The 22,773-nt window shown below is 40.0% G+C and overlaps 1 protein-coding gene across 3 annotated transcripts in view; it reads right to left on the bottom strand.

Annotated features, from left to right (window-relative positions):
* Window positions 1-17,624: 17,624 nt before the first annotated feature.
* LOC139751407 (uncharacterized) overlaps window positions 17,625-22,773 on the bottom strand; it is a 188,755-nt gene continuing 183,606 nt past the window's right edge. For 2 of the 3 annotated variants that reach the window (XM_071666795.1, XM_071666796.1), the window contains one exon: window positions 19,243-21,847. In XM_071666795.1, the coding sequence (XP_071522896.1) occupies window positions 19,388-21,847 (2,460 nt within the window). In that variant the 3' untranslated portion in view covers window positions 19,243-19,387. Of the gene's footprint in view, window positions 21,848-22,773 lie in introns of all 3 variants that reach the window. The other variant, XM_071666794.1, reaches the window with a different exon arrangement.

Raw genomic sequence — 22,773 nt, 5'->3', positions numbered from 1 at the left:
TGGCAGTTGAGGGAATAATTGGTATGCATGGGGTGTTCAGTGTTGTAAATGGAAATGGTGAAGAGCTTGTAGAGTTATGTGCTGAAAAAGGACTGATGATTGGGAATACCTGGTTTAAAAAGCGAGATATACATAAGTATACTTATGTAAGTAGGAGAGATGGCCAGAGAGCGTTATTGGATTACATGTTAATTGACAGGCGTGCGAAAGAGAGACTTTTGGATGTCAATGTGCTGAGAGGTGCAACTGGAGGGATGTCTGATCATTATCTTGTGGAGGCTAAGGTGAAGATTAGTATGGGTTTTCAGAAAAGAAGAGTGAATGTTGGGGTGAAGAAGGTGGTGAGAGTAAGTGAGCTTGGGAAGGAGACCTGTGTGAGGAAGTATCAGGAGAGACTGTGTACAGAATGGAAAAAGGTGAGAACAATGGAAGTAAGGGGAGTGGGGGAGGAATGGGATGTATTTAGGGAATCAGTGATGGATTGCGCAAAAGATGCTTGTGGCATGAGAAGAGTGGGAGGTGGGCTGTTTAGAAAGGGTAGTGAGTGGTGGGATGAAGAAGTAAGAGTATTAGTGAAAGAGAAGAGAGAGGCATTTGGACGATTTTTGCAGGGAAAAAATGCAATTGAGTGGGAGAAGTATAAAAGAAAGAGACAGGAGGTCAAGAGAAAGGTGCAAGAGGTGAAAAAAAGGGCAAATGAGAGTTGGGGTGAGAGACTATCAGTAAATTTTAGGGAGAATAAAAAGATGTTCTGGAAGGAGGTAAATAGGGTGCGTAAGACAAGGGAGCAAATGGGAACTTCAGTGAAGGGCGTAAATGGGGAGGTGATAACAAGTAGTGGTGATGTGAGAAGGAGATGGAATGAGTATTTTGAAGGTTTGTTGAATGTGTCAGATGACAGAGTGGCAGATATAGGGTGTTTGGGTCGAGGTGGTGTGCAAAGTGAGAGGGTTAGGGAAAATGATTTGGTAAACAGAGAAGAGGTAGTAAAAGCTTTGCGGAAGATGAAAGCCGGCAAGCAGCAGGTTTGGATGGTATTGCAGTGGAATTTATTAAAAAAGGGGGTGACTGTATTGTTGACTGGTTGGTAAGGTTATTTAATGTATGTATGACTCATGGTGAGGTGCCTGAGGATTGGCGGAATGCGTGCATAGTGCCATTGTACAAAGCCAAAGGGGATAAGAGTGAGTGCTCAAATTACAGAGGTATAAGTTTGTTGAGTATTCCTGGTAAATTATATGGGAGGGTATTGATTGAGAGGGTGAAGGCATGTACAGAGCATCAGATTGGGGAAGAGCAGTGTGGTTTCAGAAGTGGTAGAGGATGTGTGGATCAGGTGTTTGCTTTGAAGAATGTATGTGAGAAATACTTAGAAAAGCAAATGGATTTGTATGTAGCATTTATGGATCTGGAGAAGGCATATGATAGAGTTGATAGAGATGCTCTGTGGAAGGTATTAAGAATATATGGTTTGGGAGGCAAGTTGTTAGAAGCAGTGAAAAGTTTTTATCGAGGATGTAAGGCATGTGTACGTGTAGGAAGAGAGGAAAGTGATTGGTTCTCAGTGAATGTAGGTTTGCGGCAGGGGTGTGTAATGTCTCCATGGTTGTTTAATTTGTTTATGGATGGGGTTGTTAGGGAGGTAAATGCAAGAGTCTTGGAAAGAGGGGCAAGTATGAAGTCTGTTGGGGATGAGAGAGCTTGGGAAGTGAGTCAGTTGTTGTTCGCTGATGATACAGCGCTGGTGGCTGATTCATGTGAGAAACTGCAGAAGCTGGTGACGGAGTTTGGTAAAGTGTGTGGAAGAAGAAAGTTAAGAGTAAATGTGAATAAGAGCAAGGTTATTAGGTACAGTAGGGTTGAGGGTCAAGTCAATTGGGAGGTGAGTTTGAATGGAGAAAAACTGGAGGAAGTGAAGTGTTTTAGATATCTGGGAGTGGATCTGTCAGCGGATGGAACCATGGAAGCGGAAGTGGATCATAGGGTGGGGGAGGGGGCGAAAATTTTGGGAGCCTTGAAAAATGTGTGGAAGTCGAGAACATTATCCTGGAAAGCAAAAATGGGTATGTTTGAAGGAATAGTGGTTCCAACAATGTTGTATGGTTGCGAGGCGTGGGCTATGGATAGAGTTGTGCGCAGGAGGATGGATGTGCTGGAAATGAGATGTTTGAGGACAATGTGTGGTGTGAGGTGGTTTGATCGAGTAAGTAACGTAAGGGTAAGAGAGATGTGTGGAAATAAAAAGAGCGTGGTTGAGAGAGCAGAAGAGGGTGTTTTGAAATGGTTTGGGCACATGGAGAGAATGAGTGAGGAAAGATTGACCAAGAGGATATATGTGTCGGAGGTGGAGGGAACGAGGAGAAGAGGGAGACCAAATTGGAGGTGGAAAGATGGAGTGAAAAGGATTTTGTGTGATCGGGGCCTGAACATGCAGGAGGGTGAAAGGAGGGCAAGGAATAGAGTGAATTGGAGCGATGTGGTATACAGGGGTTGACGTGCTGTCAGTGGATTGAATCAAGGCATGTGAAGCGTCTGGGGTAAACCATGGAAAGCTGTGTAGGTATGTATATTTGCGTGTGTGGACGTGTGTATGTACATGTGTATGGGGGGGGTTGGGCCATTTCTTTCGTCTGTTTCCTTGCGCTACCTCGCAAACGCGGGAGACAGCGACGAGGTATAAAAAAAAAAAAAAAAAAAAAAAAAAGTCAATACAAACTGGATAGCTTTGTCACAGGCAAAATTTGTAAAACTTCCCTTTATCATGTTTGCAGCCAAGTTCCTTGCATCTTAAATGCATAAGGAATTTGCCAGAATAAGCATGGAGGCTTCCAGTTTAAAAAGATTTGAATGTTACTGTGCACATTTCAACCATTTCCATGAAGTCATCAGTGGCTGATGAACATATCTGGCAACCATGGTCTGGTTTTGGTCAACACAATGAATTAACTTTAGGATGGTTTTCCTATTGGATCCAGAGGAATAAAATCACCAACTTTAAAATGCATTGCAACTTTTTCACTTTATTCTGTGGTTCTTAATATGAGGGGCCTATGTCATTCTCTCCATAAATAAAAGGATTACAATCTTAGCCTTCTAAATTACTGTAGGATGTCTACATTTGCCATGTCTTCGTTCATTCTGTTCTATTTATTGAGCACTCCTTCACTATAAAAGGACTTCCTCATATCCTTTGTTAAAAGTTTATTACTTAATTTCATGCTATATCCTCTGGCTGTTCTATCCCTAAATCCCTTAAAGAATTGTTCTATGTATATGAAATCAAGCTTTTTAAATGCTAAGTCACCCCTCACTCATCTGTCTTTTAAGATGGGCAAACTTAAGGCCTCTATCCTTTCTCTGCAACTCAACTCTCTTACTTCTGATACCATCTTTGTTGCTTTCCTTTCAATCTTCTCTATCAGTTCTTTATGCATCTTTAGGTGCAGTGATCAAACTTGGGCAGGATATTTCAGTTTTGACCTTAGGTAAACTGTGCAATGCACTGGAGTTCTCTAGTTAAGGAGCCTTTTGCTGTGACCAACCCACTGAGGAAGTTCCTTGAGGGAGTGGGCATCAGAGATATAAACAGATAGAATGTGCAAAGCTTGAACCTTATCCATGAACTTGAATGCATTTCTAATATTTGCTAGCAGACACATTGAATATTCTCCTCAAGCGGGACTATGGCAATAGGTTAGAGATGGAGTCCATCCAAAGTTCGTTTCATACAGATTCCTGCACCTTAATTCAAGCTAGATTACAATCATCTCGAGGCCTTTTTTTCCTGTGAATAATCCAAATTACTTTACATTTACCTGGGTTGAACTTCTACAACCATGTATCAGACCAACTTTGGAGTCTGTCAAGGTTCCGTTATACGTCAATGCAATCCGCCTTACTTTATCCTTCTAACGTGAACTTTGCATCATCTGCATACATATTCATATAGGAGTTCTTAACTTCTGGCAAATCATTCACATAGACCAAGAAGAGTGATAATCCTAGAACAATCCATTAGTGACCTCCAACCATTTCAAGAAGGCTTCCCTGACATGCATCTAGCAAAAATTTTATGGAGGCTTCAAGACAAAGTTTTATCATAATGTATTTGATCTTCCATCAGAACAGTCAATTCTCTGTTATTATACAAGACACATTGAGGGAAAGGTTTCTTTGTCAAACTTTTTCGACCATCGTCTAATTTCTGCATACACAAGACACTAACAAAATCTCTGAATAAGAACAGTAACTACTTCAGTAGGATAATCTACTTCAACATTTTCATTACTAAGGCAAGGCACAGGAGTGGGAAAATACTTTCCAACCAACTTCTTTGCTCTGTTCCAAATTTTTTCAGGATTAGAGATGATAACTGCCATATACTGTCCAAGATGCCATCTTGGCTTCAATGATTTATCTTTTCAGATACTGTCTCATAAATTAATCTATTAACCAAAGACTTTTTATCATAATTTTCTGGAAGCAAAGCTCACAACTGTATGTGGCTTATCACAAGATTGGTTCCACCATGGGACTGACAGTAGTGGCTTTTTTTTTGTTTTTTTTTATTAATGCCATTCTTTGCTGCATCTAACAGTTTTCAATATAATCATAAGCTTCCTCAACACCGGCAAATTCACACACATTTTGAGTGACTGAAACTATAGTTTGATATTCATTCCAATTAGACATCTCAAGTTTCCACCTAGGAGGGTAACTAGCTGTAGAATTTTCTGCTTTACTCAGTGATCACTGTCGTGAGGATCTTGAATACACAGCCAGTTACAGTCTAAAAAAAATCCCTGTAATACACTAACAAAACCCCAGTAACTTTTCTAGTGTGCATTATGGTAAATTAGGGTAATATTATAAAAATATATGTTGGATATAAGAAACCTAAAATGCTCAGGACCGACTTGTGTTTTCTGTAAAGTTGGTTTTTCACCCAACCTTGAATATATCGTGCAGGTTATTCGCTATCAATCATCAAGGTGACGGTGGTTTATCCAAGAAAACATGGGTTTAATCAAAGTAGGTAAAAGACCATTGAAAAAAAAACTATGAAAACATCACCAAACCTTCTTAACAGTCCAGATTTATCTAAATTTTCAATAATTTGGTTGAAATATACTAGTCACACTCATGAAAATGCAATGCTCTCACTCAGCTACTAGGTGGGGTTTTTAGAGGTTCTGTTATCTTTTATGCATGTATTCTTTTTACAGGAGTATTATTTGTTATAATGAATTGCTATCTTCTCAAACTGTAAACTCCATTTCTTAGTGTCACAGAATTTGAGGAACTATATTGCATACACTGAATGAAAAAATATTTTGTTTGTAATTCAGAGATTTAATGACTCACAATAAGACTGTGTGGCAATCAATGGCAAATAATGCTCATGATATGTGCACAGTTGAATACAAATACCCAGTCACATCAAATCATGTACTTTTAAAGATAAAATATGTCTGGACATTTGAAGTTATCATGCATGTTTTGGTGATGTCATGGCAAAATCTTACAATCTTATCCAACCAATGTTTCATGTCATATCCCACTCATCAGCAGAAAAACAATTCGACAAGGGAACCTTCATTCCAAATAGCCTTAGTAACTGGGGGAAAATAACCCATGCTGCATATTCATAGTTGGGAGCAAATACCAGCAGCCAAGAACAGTTCTCATATGAAATGAAAGAAAACACACATCAGTTTTTTTCATTGAATTTTGTTCTACCAGTTCATCCAAATACAGCTTAGGTAATTTGGATGGTATCCACTATGTTCTCCTAGTATATCTCGAGGTTTTGTTACATCATCAATGAGGGCTTCAGAGCATTTTATCTGTGCTTGCATGGGGAGCAGGAAGATTGACTGTTCAGGGAGACTAGTGGTTGCAGGATGGATTTATGTTTGTCACAGGTTAAGAGAGTTGTGGACCTTTTGTTTTGAGTGAGCCAGCATTCTAGGTGTAATGTACAGTAATGTTGCATATTTCTGTTGCATAAACATGTTGCATATTTCTGTTGCATAAATAGTGTCAGGGTGCTGCAATGTGACTCTGAGGTCATTTGCATCTGAGTGGGCTTCACTACTGTGTTCTTAATGAAGTGATGGTAGACTATGTAGGAAGAGATTGAGGTGGGATAGAATTCAAACTAATGCTTGGGGAATTGCACTGTAAAGCTTGAGGATTTGATATGTGAAGCCTTTGTACTTGACTGGCTTGGTGCCCCTAATAAAGTTTAACGATAGTTTTGTTAATGTTATGACATACAGCAAACCAGAGATAGCCAAGGTTAGGGTATACAACTGCCCATGCCATTTCCATTTTGAGAAAAGCAGGATTATTTAGTATTGTGAAAACAATATGCAATCATAAAAAGATGACATTAAGGGGTACTTATACTATGTATGGTAAAATCAAATGGAAAATAGATTTTCTTCATAAAGATGATACTTTTCTATTACCTGAATACCGGAAGTGGAGGAGTGAGGGAAAACTATAGCTCCTTTGGTGATGTATACAAGAGAATATGTTATGTAAATGCAGGTAAAAGTGGGGTCCTCATGTTTAAAATAGATGGATATTCTGTTTGATATCAGCCTGAATGTAGATACTTGGAAGGTGGAAAGGAGTTGGGTATGAAATTAGAGTAACACCAAGAAAAGCTGAAGGTGCTTTAAGGGCTTTGGTGAATGATAAGTAATGAAGTACAAATAAGAAATATGCTAGGTAGAATATTATTTAAATTCTGACTTTTTACAAATGCTGCCAACATTTCTTAATATTTATCAATCTGTTCCCAAATTCATGGGGTGGGTTGGATACATGTAGCCTCTTAGATCACACATTAATATCCCTAACCCACACTTCAAGTGTAATGGTGAAACATGAAGTTTCATGTTTAAACTGAGGAGCTTCTTAATTTTCACTTCACAACCTAAGCTGAATTGCCGAGTTAGACCAATGCCTCAATTTACGTCACCTCTACATGCAAAATGTTTACATTCCATCCAAGACCCTATCATTCTTCTAGCACCTTCATTGAAGCAATCCTAGCCATACTAATTCTTTCCTTGCATATAAGGTGCCTCTTTATGGTCTACCTCTTCCCCTTTTATCCAAAAAAAAAGTGGGGGAGGGGGCAGTGAGGGGCAAATGGATAACATGCATATTTCAGTTGAAAAAAGGACAGGTAAAATTAATGAGAAAGCTACAAACTATAAGAGGCATCAGAAAATTGCTAAATCTGAAGTTTGCCCTAGTCATTTGATCAATCACAGTGGAGTAAATTGAAGAAATGATGAAATCAGTGAGTGAACTTTTTTAGGGAAGAGGTTTTTTCAGATGAATGCTAGGAGTTAAGAAAAAAATGTGTAAGGGGAGCATTTGTTGGCGAAGAAGTTGGTGAAGAAGAAAGATTGAACTTAGACAAAAGTCTCACCTGACTAATGCAATTAAATACATAAAATCAATTAATATGAAGTTTACTTATGTTGTGGAACATTCAAGGTGAACAAATATGTTTGTAGATCTATTAGGTTCCACGTATTCATTCACCTTATGATTATAGGAATGGTATCGGTAGTTAAAATAACAAATGTAATCTGATCATATGGCTTCATATCCTTGTTCCACATCATTCCAATGGAAATGGTTCCATGAGCTATGCACATAACATTGTAAAACACAAAACAAAAGTGGAACCCAAAAGTTGATATTATTTTATGGCTTGTTTTATTAAAGCCCCATACCCCTGAAACAACAGGCAGGGATTACAGCTGCTGACCTTACAATAATACTGGCATATAAAATGCTTTACAAATAAAACTTTAGATATTTACATCATACATGAGGGCATACTTAGAATAGTGGGTTAGGTACTTAAAATTAGTCTTTGGAACATAGTATCTATAAATACCATTTCTTCTAAAAATACAACATAAAATTACAAAAATATAAAACTTTATCTGGTTGATTTTAACAGTTATTATCTCATGATAAGCCAAATATAGCTGCTGCTTACAACAGTGGTCCAACAACAAAGGATGAATAGTCAATTCTCTCTGTAATGAGATGAAATAATGAATTGTTATGCACATTCTCTTGTTCTGTTCCAAAGTATGCTTCCTTTTACACTGACTTCCAAAAGTTTGATTAATATCAAGGCAATTTTTGTGAAATATGTTTATAATAAATGCAAAAAGTCTGGCCCAGGAATCCCTTATGAGTCTTTTGCAGCACTCAGGGAGCTAACCATGTCCATTGGTCAAGATCACAGGTCATAAAGCATTGTGATGTGTGTGCATCTATGTGCAGGAAGTGCTGGGAAATTGAATAGTACATGCTTGGTGTCATCTTTATGGTAGTTGCACTGTGGGCATGAAGGTGCTTGGGATATGTTGGAATGGTGTTTGTAATGTTGTAGCACTGGTAATGTCCGGAGTGTAAGTGGGAGTGTGTGACTCATGTCTGGGGATTGTGGCTTCTGATGGATGATGCCTGGTGGGATGGAATTTAACACTGAGCTGGGAGGTCAGTTGTTTGGTGATTATCAGGTCATTTCAGTGAGTATGTGTTCGGACAGTGTTCTATTTTTGGGGGTTGGGGGAATCTGTGAGTAGAGATTCATGAAGTGTGAGGCAGGGGTAAGCTTTTTATTTCTACTTTGGGTTGGTGGTTCATATGTAGTAGTTGGGTCGGAGGGGTTTAGTGCTGTTGCATAGAGCTGAGTACCAAGCATGTTGAGGTGGGACTGGTTTAGGAGGGTCTTTATGTCATTATGAGGGTGTTGAGTGTTTGGGGTCGCTAGGCAGCTTGTGACTGTTCTGAATGGACTATTTCATGTGGTTTGCAGTTACTTTATATTTGTTTTTGTGAGGGTGGAAGACCAGGCAGGTGAGGCATAATCTAAAGAGGTGTAAACAATTTGAATGTAAATAATGATGCAAGGTTCTTTTACTTGTCCCACTCTGGCACCAGTTACTGTGTGGGTGTATTCACAGGTCAGGATAAAAGAGAGAATACTTGACACATATTCCTTGCGTGTCATAGAAGATGACTACATGGTGCAGGACCAGGGACCTGGAAACCCTCTCTTCTTTGTATTTCACTTTCTAAAGTTGGAACAAGAGAGGGGGCCAAGCAAGGAGTACTCATCCTCTTTAAAGGCTCAGGCTGGGGGTCTGACCAGGAACAGATGTAACCAGGATAAGAAGGGAGAGACTTTCCTGGATGTTCTGGATTTAATTAAACTAAGCTCATGGGGAAAGGGCATGAATGGTTCAAGAATGCCTATGGATAAACTCAGAGGTTAGTAAGAGGGTATGAGCTTAGAAAGGGGTAGCATTTTGTCTGAAAGAAGAGTTGTAGGAATATGTAAATGGGCGCAAGGAAGTAAGCCTCAGACTGATGTGGGTAAAAATGAAAATGAACTACAAGAGGTGCATGATTATTATTGCTCATGCACCAGGAAACGAGAATTATGGAAGACAGGCAAAAGTTCTGGGAGGAGGAGCTAAGACAGTGTCAGAAATTTTGATGTGAGGGATTGAGTATAAGTGACAGGTACTATGAATGTGAGAGTACGCTATAAGGTAGTTGAGGGTATACTTACAGGGTATGGGGTACTCAATGTTACGAATGAAACTGATGAATAGCTTGTGAAGTTATGTGCTAAAAAAGTACTGGTGACAGGGAATACCTTGTTTACAAAGAGGGACATACATTGGTAAAAGGGATACGTGGGCCTTACTGGATCATATACTCACTGCTTGGCATGGCAAAAGGATGTAAATGAGCAAAGAGGGGCAGCTTGAGATGTCTGATCACAACTTGGTGGAGGCTAGGGTGAAGGTTTGTACAGGCATTTTGAAAACAGGGAATGATATGGAGAGGAAGAGGGTGGCAAAAGTGGGTGAGCTTGGGAATGTGGCTTCTGGAAAGAAATAGATGTTGAAAGGAAAATGACAAAAGCTGAGAGTAAATGAAGTTCTGGGGAGCAAGTTAGAAATAGGAGGTACTTAGTGAAGCAGTGCTTACATGTTAAAGTGAAGTATTTGGCATGCAGTAAGTGGGAGGCAAGCATGTGAGAAAGGGTAAAGAGAGGCAGGAAGAGGATGTTGCTAGTGAAAGAGAGAAGTGTATGAGCATTAACTCCAGAAAGGGAATGCGAGTGACTGGAATATGTACAAGAGAAAGCAGCAGATCAAGATGGAGCAGAGGCTGAAAAAGAAGCAAATGGAGGCTGGGGTAAATGGGTATCACTAAATTTTAGGAATAAGAAAATATTTTGGAAAGAAGTTAACAGTAAGAAAAACAACAGAACAAAAGGAAACACCAGTGAATAGGGCAGATGGAGAAATAGCAACAGGCTGAGAAGAGAAGACATCATGAGATGGAGTGAGTTTTTTGACAAACTGTTGTATGTGTTGTGATAGGTTGGAAGATTTAGGGTGTTTTGGATGTGGCGGTATGTGATGTGTCACGGTAAGTAATTTCAATAAAGTGCAGCATGGTAGCTGGACTTGAGACAAGGAGATTAGAACATTTTTTATTGGTTAGTTAAAATTTTCACAGTATGCATGGATCATGATGAGGTGCATAAGGAATGGCAGAATGCCTGTATAAAGACAAAGGCGATGAAACTGAACCTTCAAGTTGCACAGCTAAAAGTCTGATGAGTGTACCTGGTGTTTTGTATGGAAGAGTGGTGTTGAGAGGGTGGCAGCATGCACACAGCATTAGATTAGGGAGGAATGGTCTGATGCAGGACAAAGTGGTGACTGAGAGGGTGCAGCATGCACAAAGCTTCTTACTAGGAAGGAACAATGTGGTTTCAGGAATGGTAAAGGATGTGTGGATCACTTGTTTGCTTTGCATACCCAGGAACAATGTGGTTTCAGGAATGGTAAAGGATGTGTGGATCACTTGTTTGCTTTGCATAATGTGTTAGAAGTACTTATAAAATCTAGAAATAAAGTTATGATAATGTTGATAAGTATGCTTTACGGATGGTATTACAAATATATATATAGTGTGGCAAGAAAGCTACTAGAAGCAGGTTAGTTCTCTTTCAAGTGAGTCATACGTGTGTAACTATGGCTATGGGAGATAAGTATTTCCAGGCAGAGGTGGGTCTGTGAGAGGGGGGTGTGTGTTGTCACCATGGCTGTTTAATCTGTTCACAGATGTGGTGTTGAGATATGAAAGCAAGGTTTCTGGAGAAAGGATAAGTAGAATCATATCATGCATCATATATGACACACACACATGCCATCTACTCCCCAGTCAATAACATCAACACAAAAGTAACACAAACTAACACAAACTAAATGCCCTAAGAACAATGACATAAGATTTGAAAATGAAAAGGAATCCCTCAAAATCCTCCACAAACAATTCATCTGTTCCACTTTAAACTATGCCTTGCCTGCCTGGTCTTACAATCTCTCAAAAGTAAATATAACAAAGCTGCAAATCACACACACACAAAAATTAGTCCAACCACAAACACACAACATCTTTACAATGAAGCAAAGCTCCTCCTAGAACAATCCCATCTCAGCATGCTAGACACTCATTTCTATGCAACAACACTAGATCCCTCCCATCCAAACAACTCTATGACTAAACACCAATCCCCAAGCAGAAATAAAAAGTTTACCCCTGCTGCACACTTCAGTGACCTCTACTCACAGATCCCCCGATCCCCAACAAATATAATACTAACACATTCACACCAAACTAACAAGCACTAAACAACCAACCTTCAAACTCACACTTAAACTCCAACAATGCAGTTTTAGGAGTGATATAGAGGATGGGTGAATCAGGTGCTTGCTTTGCAGAATCATGTGAGAAATACTTGGAGAGTCAGGAAAAACTGTATGTAGCATTAATGGATCTGGAGATGGCATATGATAGGGTTCATTAATATGCTTTTTCGAAGCTGTTATGATTATGTGGTGTGAGAGGAAAGCTACTAGAAACTGAGAATTTCTTTTTCAAGAGAGCCACACATGTGCAAGTAGGAAGATAGGGGATTGAGCAGTTCCATGAACTAGTAGGTCTATGAAAGAAGGGGGTGTGTGTCACCAAGGCTGTTTAATCTGTTCATGAATAGGATGTTAAGGGATATGAAGGCAGGGAATCTTAGAAAGAGGAGCAGGTCTGCTGTCTCTTTCAAGGAAGGCCCAGGAGGTGAGTCACTTTATTTTCAGCTGATGACAGTGCTAGTAGAAGATTAAACAGAGAAACTGGAGAAGCTGGTTTCTGAGTTGGAAGAGTGTAGGAAAGAAGAAAATTGAGAATTGATGTGAAAAAAAGCAAAGTTAAAAGGATTAACATTGGAGAGGGACTGGTCAATTGTAGCGTGTTTGAATAAAACAAAAACCCAGAGGAAGTGCAAAGTCTTGGATTACATCCTTGTGGACATGGCAGCAAATGGAACCATGGGTAATGAAGTAAGCTAGAGTTGAGTGAGGGGCAGGTCTATGGCACATTGAGGAATGTGAGGAAAACGAGATCAGTGTTCATGAGTGCAAAAATGGTTATGCCATGGACTGCATTACCTGATGAAAATGGAATTCTGGATAAAACCATTGCTTTTCTGGAATGGGTCAAGGGTATTTAAATGACACACACATACACATACATTTTATACATATATTTATTTATTCATTTATTTTGCTTTGTCGCTGTCTCCCGCGTTTGCGAGGTAGCGCAAGGAAACAGACGAAAGAAATGGCCCAACCCACCCCAATACACATGCATATACATACACGTCCACACACGCAAATATACACACCTATACATCTCAATGTACACATATATACACACACACAGACACATACATATATACCCATGCACACAATTCACACTGTCTGCCTTTATTCATTCCCATCGCCACCTCGCCACACATGGAATACCATCCCCCTCCCCCCTCATGTGTGCGACGTAGCGCTAGGAAAAGACAACAAAGGCCCCATTCGTTCACACTCAGTCTCTAGCTGTCATGCAATAATGCCCAAAACCGCAGCTCCCTTTCCACATCCAGGCCCCACACAACTTTCCATGGTTTACCCCAGACGCTTCACATGCCCTGATTCAATCCACTGACAGCACGTCAACCCCGGTATACCACATCCATCCAATTCACTCTATTCCTTGCCCACCTTTCACCCTCCCGCATGTTCAGGCCCCGATCACTCAAAATCTTTTTGACTCCATCTTTCCACCTCCAATTTGGTTTCCCACTTCTCCTCGTTCCCTCCACCTTCGACACATATATCCTCTTGGTCAATCTTTCCTCACTCATTCTCTCCATGTGCCCAAACCATTTCAAAACACCCTCTTCTGCTCTCTCAACCATGCTCTTTTTATTTCCACACACACATATATATGTCTATTTATATTCATTTATTATACTTTGTCGCTGTCTCCCGCGTTAGCAAGGTAGCGCAAGGAATCAGACGAAAGAATGGCCCAACCCACCCACATACACATGTATATACATACACACCCACATGAGCACATATAGATACCTATGCATCTCAACGTATACATATATTTACACACACAGACATACGCATATATACACATGTACATAATTCATAGTCTGCACTTACTCATTCTAGTCACCACCCCAACACACATGAAATAACAACCTCCTCCCCTTGCATGTGTGTGAGGTAGTGCTAAGAAAAGACAACAAAGGCCCCATTCATTCACACTAAGTCTCTAGCTGTCATGTATAATGCAACGAAACCACAGCTCCCTTTCCACATCCAGGCCCCATAAAACTTTCCATGGTTTACCCCGGACGCTTCACATGCCCTGGTTCAATCCACTGACAGCATGTCGACCCTGGTATACCACATCGTTCCAATTCACTCTATTCCTTACACGCCTTTCACCCTCCTGCATGTTCAAGTGCCGATCACTCAAAATCTTTTTCACTCCACCTTCCCACCTCCGTTTCCCTCCACTGCTGACACATACATCCTTTCGGTCAATCTTTCCTCACTCATTCTCTCCATGTCAACAAACAATTTCAAAACACCCTCCTCTGATCTTTCAATCACACTCTTTTTATTACCACACATCTCTCTTACCCTTTCATTAATTACTCGATCAAACCACCTCACACCACATATTGTCCTCAAGCACCTCATTTCCAGCACATCCACCCTCCTCTGCACAACTCTTATCTACAGCCCACGCCTTGCAACCATAGAACATTGTTGGAACCACTATTCCTTCAAACATACCCACTTTTGCTTCCACTTCCACACATTCTTCAACGCTCCCAGAACTTTCGCCCCTTCCCTCACCCCATGATTCACTTCCGCTTCCATGGTTCCATCCGCTGCCAAATCCACTCCTAGATATCTAAAACACTTCACTTCCTCCAGTTTTTCTCCATTCAAACTTACCTCCCAGTTGACTTGTCCCTCAACTGTACTGTACCTAATAACCTTGCTCTTATTCACATTTACTCTCAGCTTTCTTCTTTCATACACTTTACCAAACTCAGTCACCAGCTTCTGCAGTTTCTCACCCAAATCAGCTACCAGCGCTGTATCATCAGCGAACAACAACTGACTCACTTCCCAAGCTCTCTCATCCAAAACAGACTGCATACTTGCCCCTCTTTCAAAAACTCCTGCATTCATCTCCCTAACAACCCCATCCATAAACAAATTAAACAGCCATGGAGACATCACACATCCCTGCCGCAAACCTACATTCACTGAGAACCAATCACTTTCCACTCTTCCTACACGTACACATGCCTTACATCCTCGATAAAAACTTTTCACTGCTTCTAACAACTTGCCTCCCACACCATATATTCTTAATACCTTCCACAGAGCATCTCTATCAAATGCCTCTCCAGATCCATAAATGCTATATACAAATCCATTTGCTTTTCCAAGTATTCCTCACATACATTCTTCAAAGCAAACAATTGATCCACACATCCTCTACCACCTCTGAAACCACACTGCTCTTCCCCAATCTGATGCTCTGTACATGCCTTCACCCTCTCAATCAATACCCTCCCATATAATTTACCAGGAATACTCAACAAACTTATACCTCTGTAATTTGAGCACTCACTTTTATCCCCTTTGCCTTGTACAATGGCACTATGCAAGCATTCCGCCAATCCTCAGGCACCTCACCATGAGTCATACATACATTAAATAACCTTGCCAACCAGTCAACAATACAGTCACCCCCGTTTTTTTAATTAATTCCACTGCAATACCATCCAAACCAGCTGCCTTGCCGGCTTTCATCTTCCGCAAAGCTTTTACTAACTCCTCTCTGTTTACCAGATCATCCCTAACCCTCTCACTGTGCACACCACCTCAACCAAAACACCCTATATCTGCCACTCTATCATCAAACCTTCAAAATACTCACTCTATCTCATTCTCACATCACCACTACTTATCACCTCCCCATTAGCCCCCTTCACTGAAGTTCCCATTTGTTCCCTTTGTCTTACGCACTTTATTTACCTCATTCCAAAACATTTTGCTATTCTCCCTAAAATTTAATGATTCTCTCTCACCCCAACTCTCATTTGCCCTCTTTTTCACCTCTTGCACCTTTCTCTTGACCTCCTGCCTCTTTCTTTTATACATCTCCCACTCATTTCCATTATTTCCCTGCAAAAATTGTCCAAATGCCTCTCTCTTCTCTTTCACTAATACTCTCACTTCTTTATCCCACCACTCACTACCCTTTCTAATCTGCCCACTTCCCACGCTTTTCATGCCACAAGCATCTTTTGTGCAAGCCATCACTGCTTCCCTAAATACATCCCATTCCTCTCCTGTTCCCCTAACGTCCTTTGTTCTCACCTTTTTCCATTCTCCCTCAGTCTCTCCTAGTACTTCCTCACACAAGTCTTCTTTCCAAGCTCACTTACTCTCACCACTCTTTTCACCCCAACATTCTCTCTTCTTTTCTGAAAACCTCTACAAATCTTCACCTTTGCCTCCACAAGATAATGATCAGACATCCCTCCAGTTGCACCTCTCAGCACATTAACATCCAAAAGTCTCTCTTTCGCGTGCCTATCAATTAACACGTAATCCAATAACACTCTCTGGCCATCTCTCCTACTTACATATGTATACTTATGTATATCGCTTTTTAAACCAGGTATTCCCAATCACCAGTCCTTTTTCAGCACATAAATCTACAAGCTCTTCACCATTTCCATTTACAACACTGAACACCCCATGTATACCAATTATTCCCTCAACTGCCACATTAATCACCTTTGCATTCAAATCTCCCATCACTATAATCCAGTCTCGTGCATCAAAACTACTAACATACTCATTCAGCTGCTCCCAAAACGACTCTCATGATCTTTCTTCTCGTGCCCAGGTGCATATGCACCAATTATCACCCATATCTCTCCATCCACTTTCAGTTTTACCCATATCAATCTAGAGTTTACTTTCTTACACTCTATCACATACTCCCACCACTTCTGTTTCAGGAGTAGTGCTACTCCTTCCCTTGCTCTTGTCCTCTCACTAACCCCTGACTTTACTCCCAAGACATTCCCAAACCACTCTTCCCCTTTACCCTTGAGCTTCGTTTCACTCAGAGCCAAAACATCCAGGTTCCTTTCCTCAAACATACTACCTATCTCTCCTTTTTTCTCATCTTGGTTACATCCACACACATTTAGACAACCCAATCTGAGCCTCTGAGGAGGATGAGCACTCCCCACGTGACTCCTTCTTCTGTTTCCCCTTTTAGAAAGTTAAAGTACAAGGAAGGGAGGATTTCCAGCCCCCCGCTCCCGTCCCCTTTTATGACACGTGAGGAATGCATGGGAAGTATTCTTTCTCCCCTATACAAGCAAAAGTGATAAGGGAGAGCAATAAATCTAACATGGTGCATTAACATACATGATTTAAGCAAACATCAAGTATTACTTTGATTCTATCCAGTTCAATCACTACCTTCATTACTGGTATCTGGCCCTTCTCTAGCATATAATTCCTATCAAAATTATCAAACAATTTCCTAATCTAAGAGAGGTATTACTGAACAACTAACAATGTCATTATTTAGATCATATGCCATCTTCAGCAGCCCTTTCACTCCTGAATACATTCCACTGCACTCAACAGAATCACTGCATCCCATGTAAATCTGACAGCACTAACCATAGTAATGATCAGGGATCTCATCCTCTTTAAGATTGTGATGTATCTCATCCTCCTAAAGATTTGTGATGTCAACAAGTGAGCCTAAATCATTTGTCTTATGACTTCGCATGTTCCACAAACATCAGATTAGCAATCTGAGACACCCTTCAAGGAACACAATACAGCAATAACATCTGTGTTAGCTTTCAAACTCAAGGGTTTAGTAAATAATAACAAAAATGATAAAATCTTTATTCTCTCTTGTGTCATTAAAAAAATTATCTTTCAAAGGTATAGTTGCAGGTTTGGTTCCAGAAACCCTGACATATGCAATAACCTCTTACCTACTCAGGCACCTCACCACAAATCCTAGACCTAAGTCATATTGTGAATCCATTCAGATGACAGTACTGTACCAACCACGATGTACAAAAAAAAAATTTCTTCACATAGAACATTCTCCCATAAAAAAGATAAACTAATCCTTGGCTTTTGGATTACTAAATAGCAACTACATATAATATAATGAGGACCTGTTACTGGCAGTGGGCCTTACATCAGAAGATAACAGGACACGTTGAAGTGGTTGATTTAAGCAATGTTTGCTACGCCATCAGAAACCAGGCAGAACCTCCAGCATCATATTTTTCTTCATACACGTTTATAATTACAGTCCAGCTCCTATACATTCTTATGATCATGCAAGACAGCAAAAATAAATCCTGCATAAAGACACTATATCACAATTTGCAACTTGAGGTAATGCAGTGGAAAATGTACAAGGGCGATGTTAAGTGTGTGGCAGAAATTTCACAGGTAATCATAAAGATGTGTAGACATGGGAAGATCTGTGACCCTCATCTAGTGAGATAACCAGCCTTTGAGTGTCCTGCATGTCTGAGACATCTGCAAATTGATAGCTACGGAAGAAGTAAATGCAACATCTATGATAATATCCAACAGTAAATTGAGGTTACATTTTGCATAATGCTGTGTGTTCCATGGGACACTTTTGTATATCTTCTTGTTTGCATTTTTTCCCACTTCCTGTTATAATGTGTAGCTTTGCATTTTTCAGATTCTTACCATAATAAAGGTGCACAAAGCTACAAAGGCAAGTTTGCACTCCCCCCTCCACACACACACACACACACACACACAGAGCCCCCTTTTTAACTCTGCTATCTAAATTGGAAGCAGGTCAAGTTTCAGATGCCATGAACAACCCAGGACATTTTGAAGTCATTTTACTATATATTACATATCTAACTAAAGTCGAGAAAAGAATCTTGGAGAGGAGAAAAATCAGGGCACATTGAAAGTTCTGGTGAATGGAAAGAATGTAAGTGCAGTGTGCAAGCAGCTTGCAAGATGGAAGTACTTGTTGTAACTCTAATGTACTCTGCAGACATAAAACCTAAGTTTATATAGATTAAGACAAATGAAAAATAAAAGCAGTACAGATGATTAACTTACATAATTAGAGTTGGAAATAAGAGGATAAACAGAGTAACGACTGAAGACATGAGAAGGGTATGTGTTTAGATGAGAGACTATGACAAAGGTACGGACAAACAGAATGTAAAATCAATGATATGCAGGTTAAGAAGATACATATGAGCATAGATGAGGATACAAGAGGAAGTGAAAGACCTTAAAAGATTTGGAAAAATAAAGTGAGAGAAGAAATGGGGGCTTTACACATTTTGGAAGGTGCCAGAGGACTGATTCACGATTAAATGCATTGGAGATGTTTTGTTGTGGATGTGGTGTGGATGAACACTCTGGTCTCATTTGACAATACTCTGGTCTCACTTTGAAAAATCATCCTTATGTGCAAGTTGGAAAAATAGGTGTGTAAGTTCATGTTTCACCCAGTCACAGTGGATATGTGGTGAGGATGCATGTCAATGAACTGCAAGATGCCAGAGATATAGATAGATAGACAATAAGGTAAAAGTATCTAAACACTCTATATAGCAAATCTATCATCAGAAAGCAAACATACTTGTGGTATTTCATAAATGCATTATGAATCTCTTCATTTACTTGTTGCTTGACCTGAAAGAGTCACCTGATTATGACTCAAGGTAACACTTAAGTAAATTGTACCACCAATATGGTCTGGAACAATCATTCTAGCCTCAGTACATAAAAAACTACTCTTTATTGCATTGATTGTGGATAATGGAAGTCTAGTTCATAATGTTTTGAATCTTTACACTATGAGACCCTTCCATGGGAGGAGGGGATGGATGGAGTTGATGGAGATGTTGCTGCTGATGAAGTTGGTGATGGTGGGGATGATGCTTTGTTTCACCAAGATCTTCATGGTCTGACTCTTGTACAGGTGCTGCATGAAGCTGATGATGATGCTCCTGGCAATTACCTGGTTGGTCATGATGATGTATACTTGGATTAAGTTCATCACAATCTTCAAGATCCTGATGAAGATCCTCTTTCAAATGCATATTTTGACCTGGCTGTTCATGCAGCTGGTGCTGCTGGGTCCGATGATGAGTAAGAAGGTGTTGGCTGGTGAGTGATAGTGAATCTGTTTTATAGAAGTGTTGTTGTACAATATGATCAATCTGAGGATGATGCATATAATCTTGTCTTCTTACAGACTGATGTAACTGATCTGGTCCTCGTGAAGGTTGATGCAGCTGACCTTGTTGTGGTAAGTGATGTAAATGATTTGGCTGTCTTGTTTGATGCTGTATATCATCTTCTTGTCTTGTAGTCTGGTGCAAATGAATGTGATGTTCTGATGACTGCTGTAAATATCTGTTCTGTCTTGAAGACTGTTGTATATGATCTTGCCTGGAAACCTGTTGCATGTGACTGTGTCTTGAAGGCTGTTGCAAATGCTCTTGCTGTTGTGGTGGCTGATGCACATGGTCTTGTGATGACTGTTGCAGATGACTGTGCTGTGATGATTGATGAAGATGGCTATGGTCCTGAGGTAACTGCTGTAGATGATCTTGATGATGATTAAGCTGGTGTGTTTGATCTTGCTGATGAGATGATTGTTGCAAATTATCTTGTGATGACTGTTGCAGATGATCGTGGTGATGTGACAATTGCTGTAAGGATATTTCCTGCTGTGACAACCGTGGCAGATGCCCTTGTAGAGGCTGCTGCAACTGATCTTGTTGTGAAGGTTGTGGCACATGCAATACTCGCTGCGAAGGCTGCTGTAAATCATCCTCTTGGTGATGGATGTTAAGATGTGGAGGACAGAGAGCATCATTTGCAGGGAAGAGATGAGGTGAAGGATAGCGGTCTGGGGGTTGCTCTATAATAGGAGGGACGGAGGAAGGGGGTTCAACAACTGACGATGAAATTGATGATGGTGGCCCCCGACCTACGGACTGCTGATAAGTAAGGCCATCATCTGAGTCATTACCTGTCACAGCCAGAACTGCTGTCAAAAGTTTCATGGGATCAACCTCCTTGGTACCAATTTGGAGAGAAGATGTTTTAACATTAATTTCCTCTCGAGGTTCGGGCTGAAGTGCTGAGCAGTTACAAGGGCAATACTTCTTGTGAGCCTTCAGCTGTCTCCTTCGGAAAAATGTTTGATCACAGTCTTCACACACATACTTATCCCTAATATGCTCACTACTATCATCTACATCTTGTTCAGATCCAGAATTACCTCGAGCAGTTCTCTGTGATGGATGATTTGTCCTCTTGTGGCGTACTAGCTCCTTCTGACTAGAGAAACCAAGACTGCAAATTGGGCAACTAAATGCAGCATCCTCTGCTGCACAATGATCAAGGATGTGACGTTCATAAGACATCTTGTCAAGGAAAACATGACTGCAAGGTCTACACTCAAAAATTTCATCACACTTATTTTCACTTACAGATATATTCTTACTATGACTTCTAATATGTTTTGTGAGGGTTCCTCTCTGATTAAATGCAGCACCACATTCTTCACAAACATAGGGTCTTTCTCCACTATGTATTCTCATATGAGAACGTAGAATCTCCTTTCTCTTAAATGTTCCATTACACTCTTCACATCGTACTGCTCCTTTTCTGTCATGAACACGTTTCTTATGCTGCATCAAGTATTTTGGATTAGTGAAAGTGGAAGGACACTTACTACACTGGTATGGTCGATCACCTCCATTATGAAGCATCTTGTGAATCTCTAACTTCTTAGCTTGGTTGAATCCTTCACCACAAATGTTGCACATGTGTTGTAATTTTATCTTGTGGATAGCAATATGCTTCCTTAAGTTTTCTTTCTCACGAAATTTAAATCCACACTGTTCACACTCCCAAGGCTTCTGATTAGAATGGATCCTCCTGTGACGCTGCATAGCTGCTCTCTGGGTAAATGATGATCCACACAACTCACATGTAAATGGTTTCTCACCTGTGTGCCTAAGTTTATGACTTTTTAAAGTAGACAAAAGGCGAAATGCTTCACCACACACACTACATGAGTAAGGCTTTTCCCCTGTGTGTTTTCTCTTGTGTGTAGCCAACATACCAGCCCCATTAAATGCCACATCACACTGATCACATTTAAATGGCTTCTCACCACTGTGCAGCCGTTTGTGAACCTTTAAGCTCCCTGCCTCAGTAAAACAAGTACTGCATTCATCACAACAGTAAGGTTTTATCCCAGTGTGAACCTGTGAAAAGAGAGAGTACATATGAGATAGTCTGGAGGCTACATTGGAAAGGCACCAACTCTGTGCATATAATGGAAAAGACCTATGTCAAGATCTTATCCTGTACTAAAATTAAGAAGCCATTCCAAGCATCATTTTGTGACCTGTCACAATTTTCTTTCATTCGTTAATCTTAACAGTATTTTTCTATTTCTCATGAGACAACATATGAAAGAAAAAGAGTACCAGTATGAAAGAATCCACTTTTAAGCATGGGAGTTCCTTTTCTGCTCTTGGGCAACATACAAATGTCAAAAAACAAATTTATAATCTGGCAGTAAAAGGCTTTGTTAGACACTACTTGAATGGAAAGTCGCATAAGAAAAGAATGATCAACTTCTTGAATGTCTAGCACATGAAAGTCCTCTAATCATGACCTATATTGACTTCAATTCTTTAAAGAACACTAAACATTTTGGCTGAATAGCAGTCAATCCTAATTCTATCAGAAGTAACTCATCGTGAAGCAGGTAGTGAATCAAATGGCTCTTTAGTAAGACATATTAACCATTTCAATGGCTGGCAATGCAAGTAGCATTATAGAGACCCCTCACACTTCCTATACTACCGTCTAAAAAGCAAGAAACCCTTGCAAGGCACACATCCACCAGTAATGTTTACGTACCTTATCTTTCTCCCCCATAACATTTACTGGATTATTTCTGTGTATATATATCTTGCAAAATAGTTCATCTACTTCCCTACATGAAAGTCCTCAAGAAATCATCACAGTAATTTTTACAGTAACAAGAACAGAAATCTATATTAAGTTTACACAACAATACCGTATGGTACATTTCCAAGAATAAATGTCAAATAATTTTGTTTATTCATAAAAGAGCTTACTTACAGACTTGAAAAACAAACAAAAAGTTTTCTCTCGCCTC

This window comes from Panulirus ornatus, chromosome 11 (genome assembly GCF_036320965.1).
Source record: "Panulirus ornatus isolate Po-2019 chromosome 11, ASM3632096v1, whole genome shotgun sequence".
Classification (NCBI taxonomy): Eukaryota; Metazoa; Arthropoda; class Malacostraca; order Decapoda; family Palinuridae; genus Panulirus; species Panulirus ornatus.
Note: the sequence above shows the minus strand (reverse complement) of the source record. Positions and strands in the feature narration are given on the sequence as shown.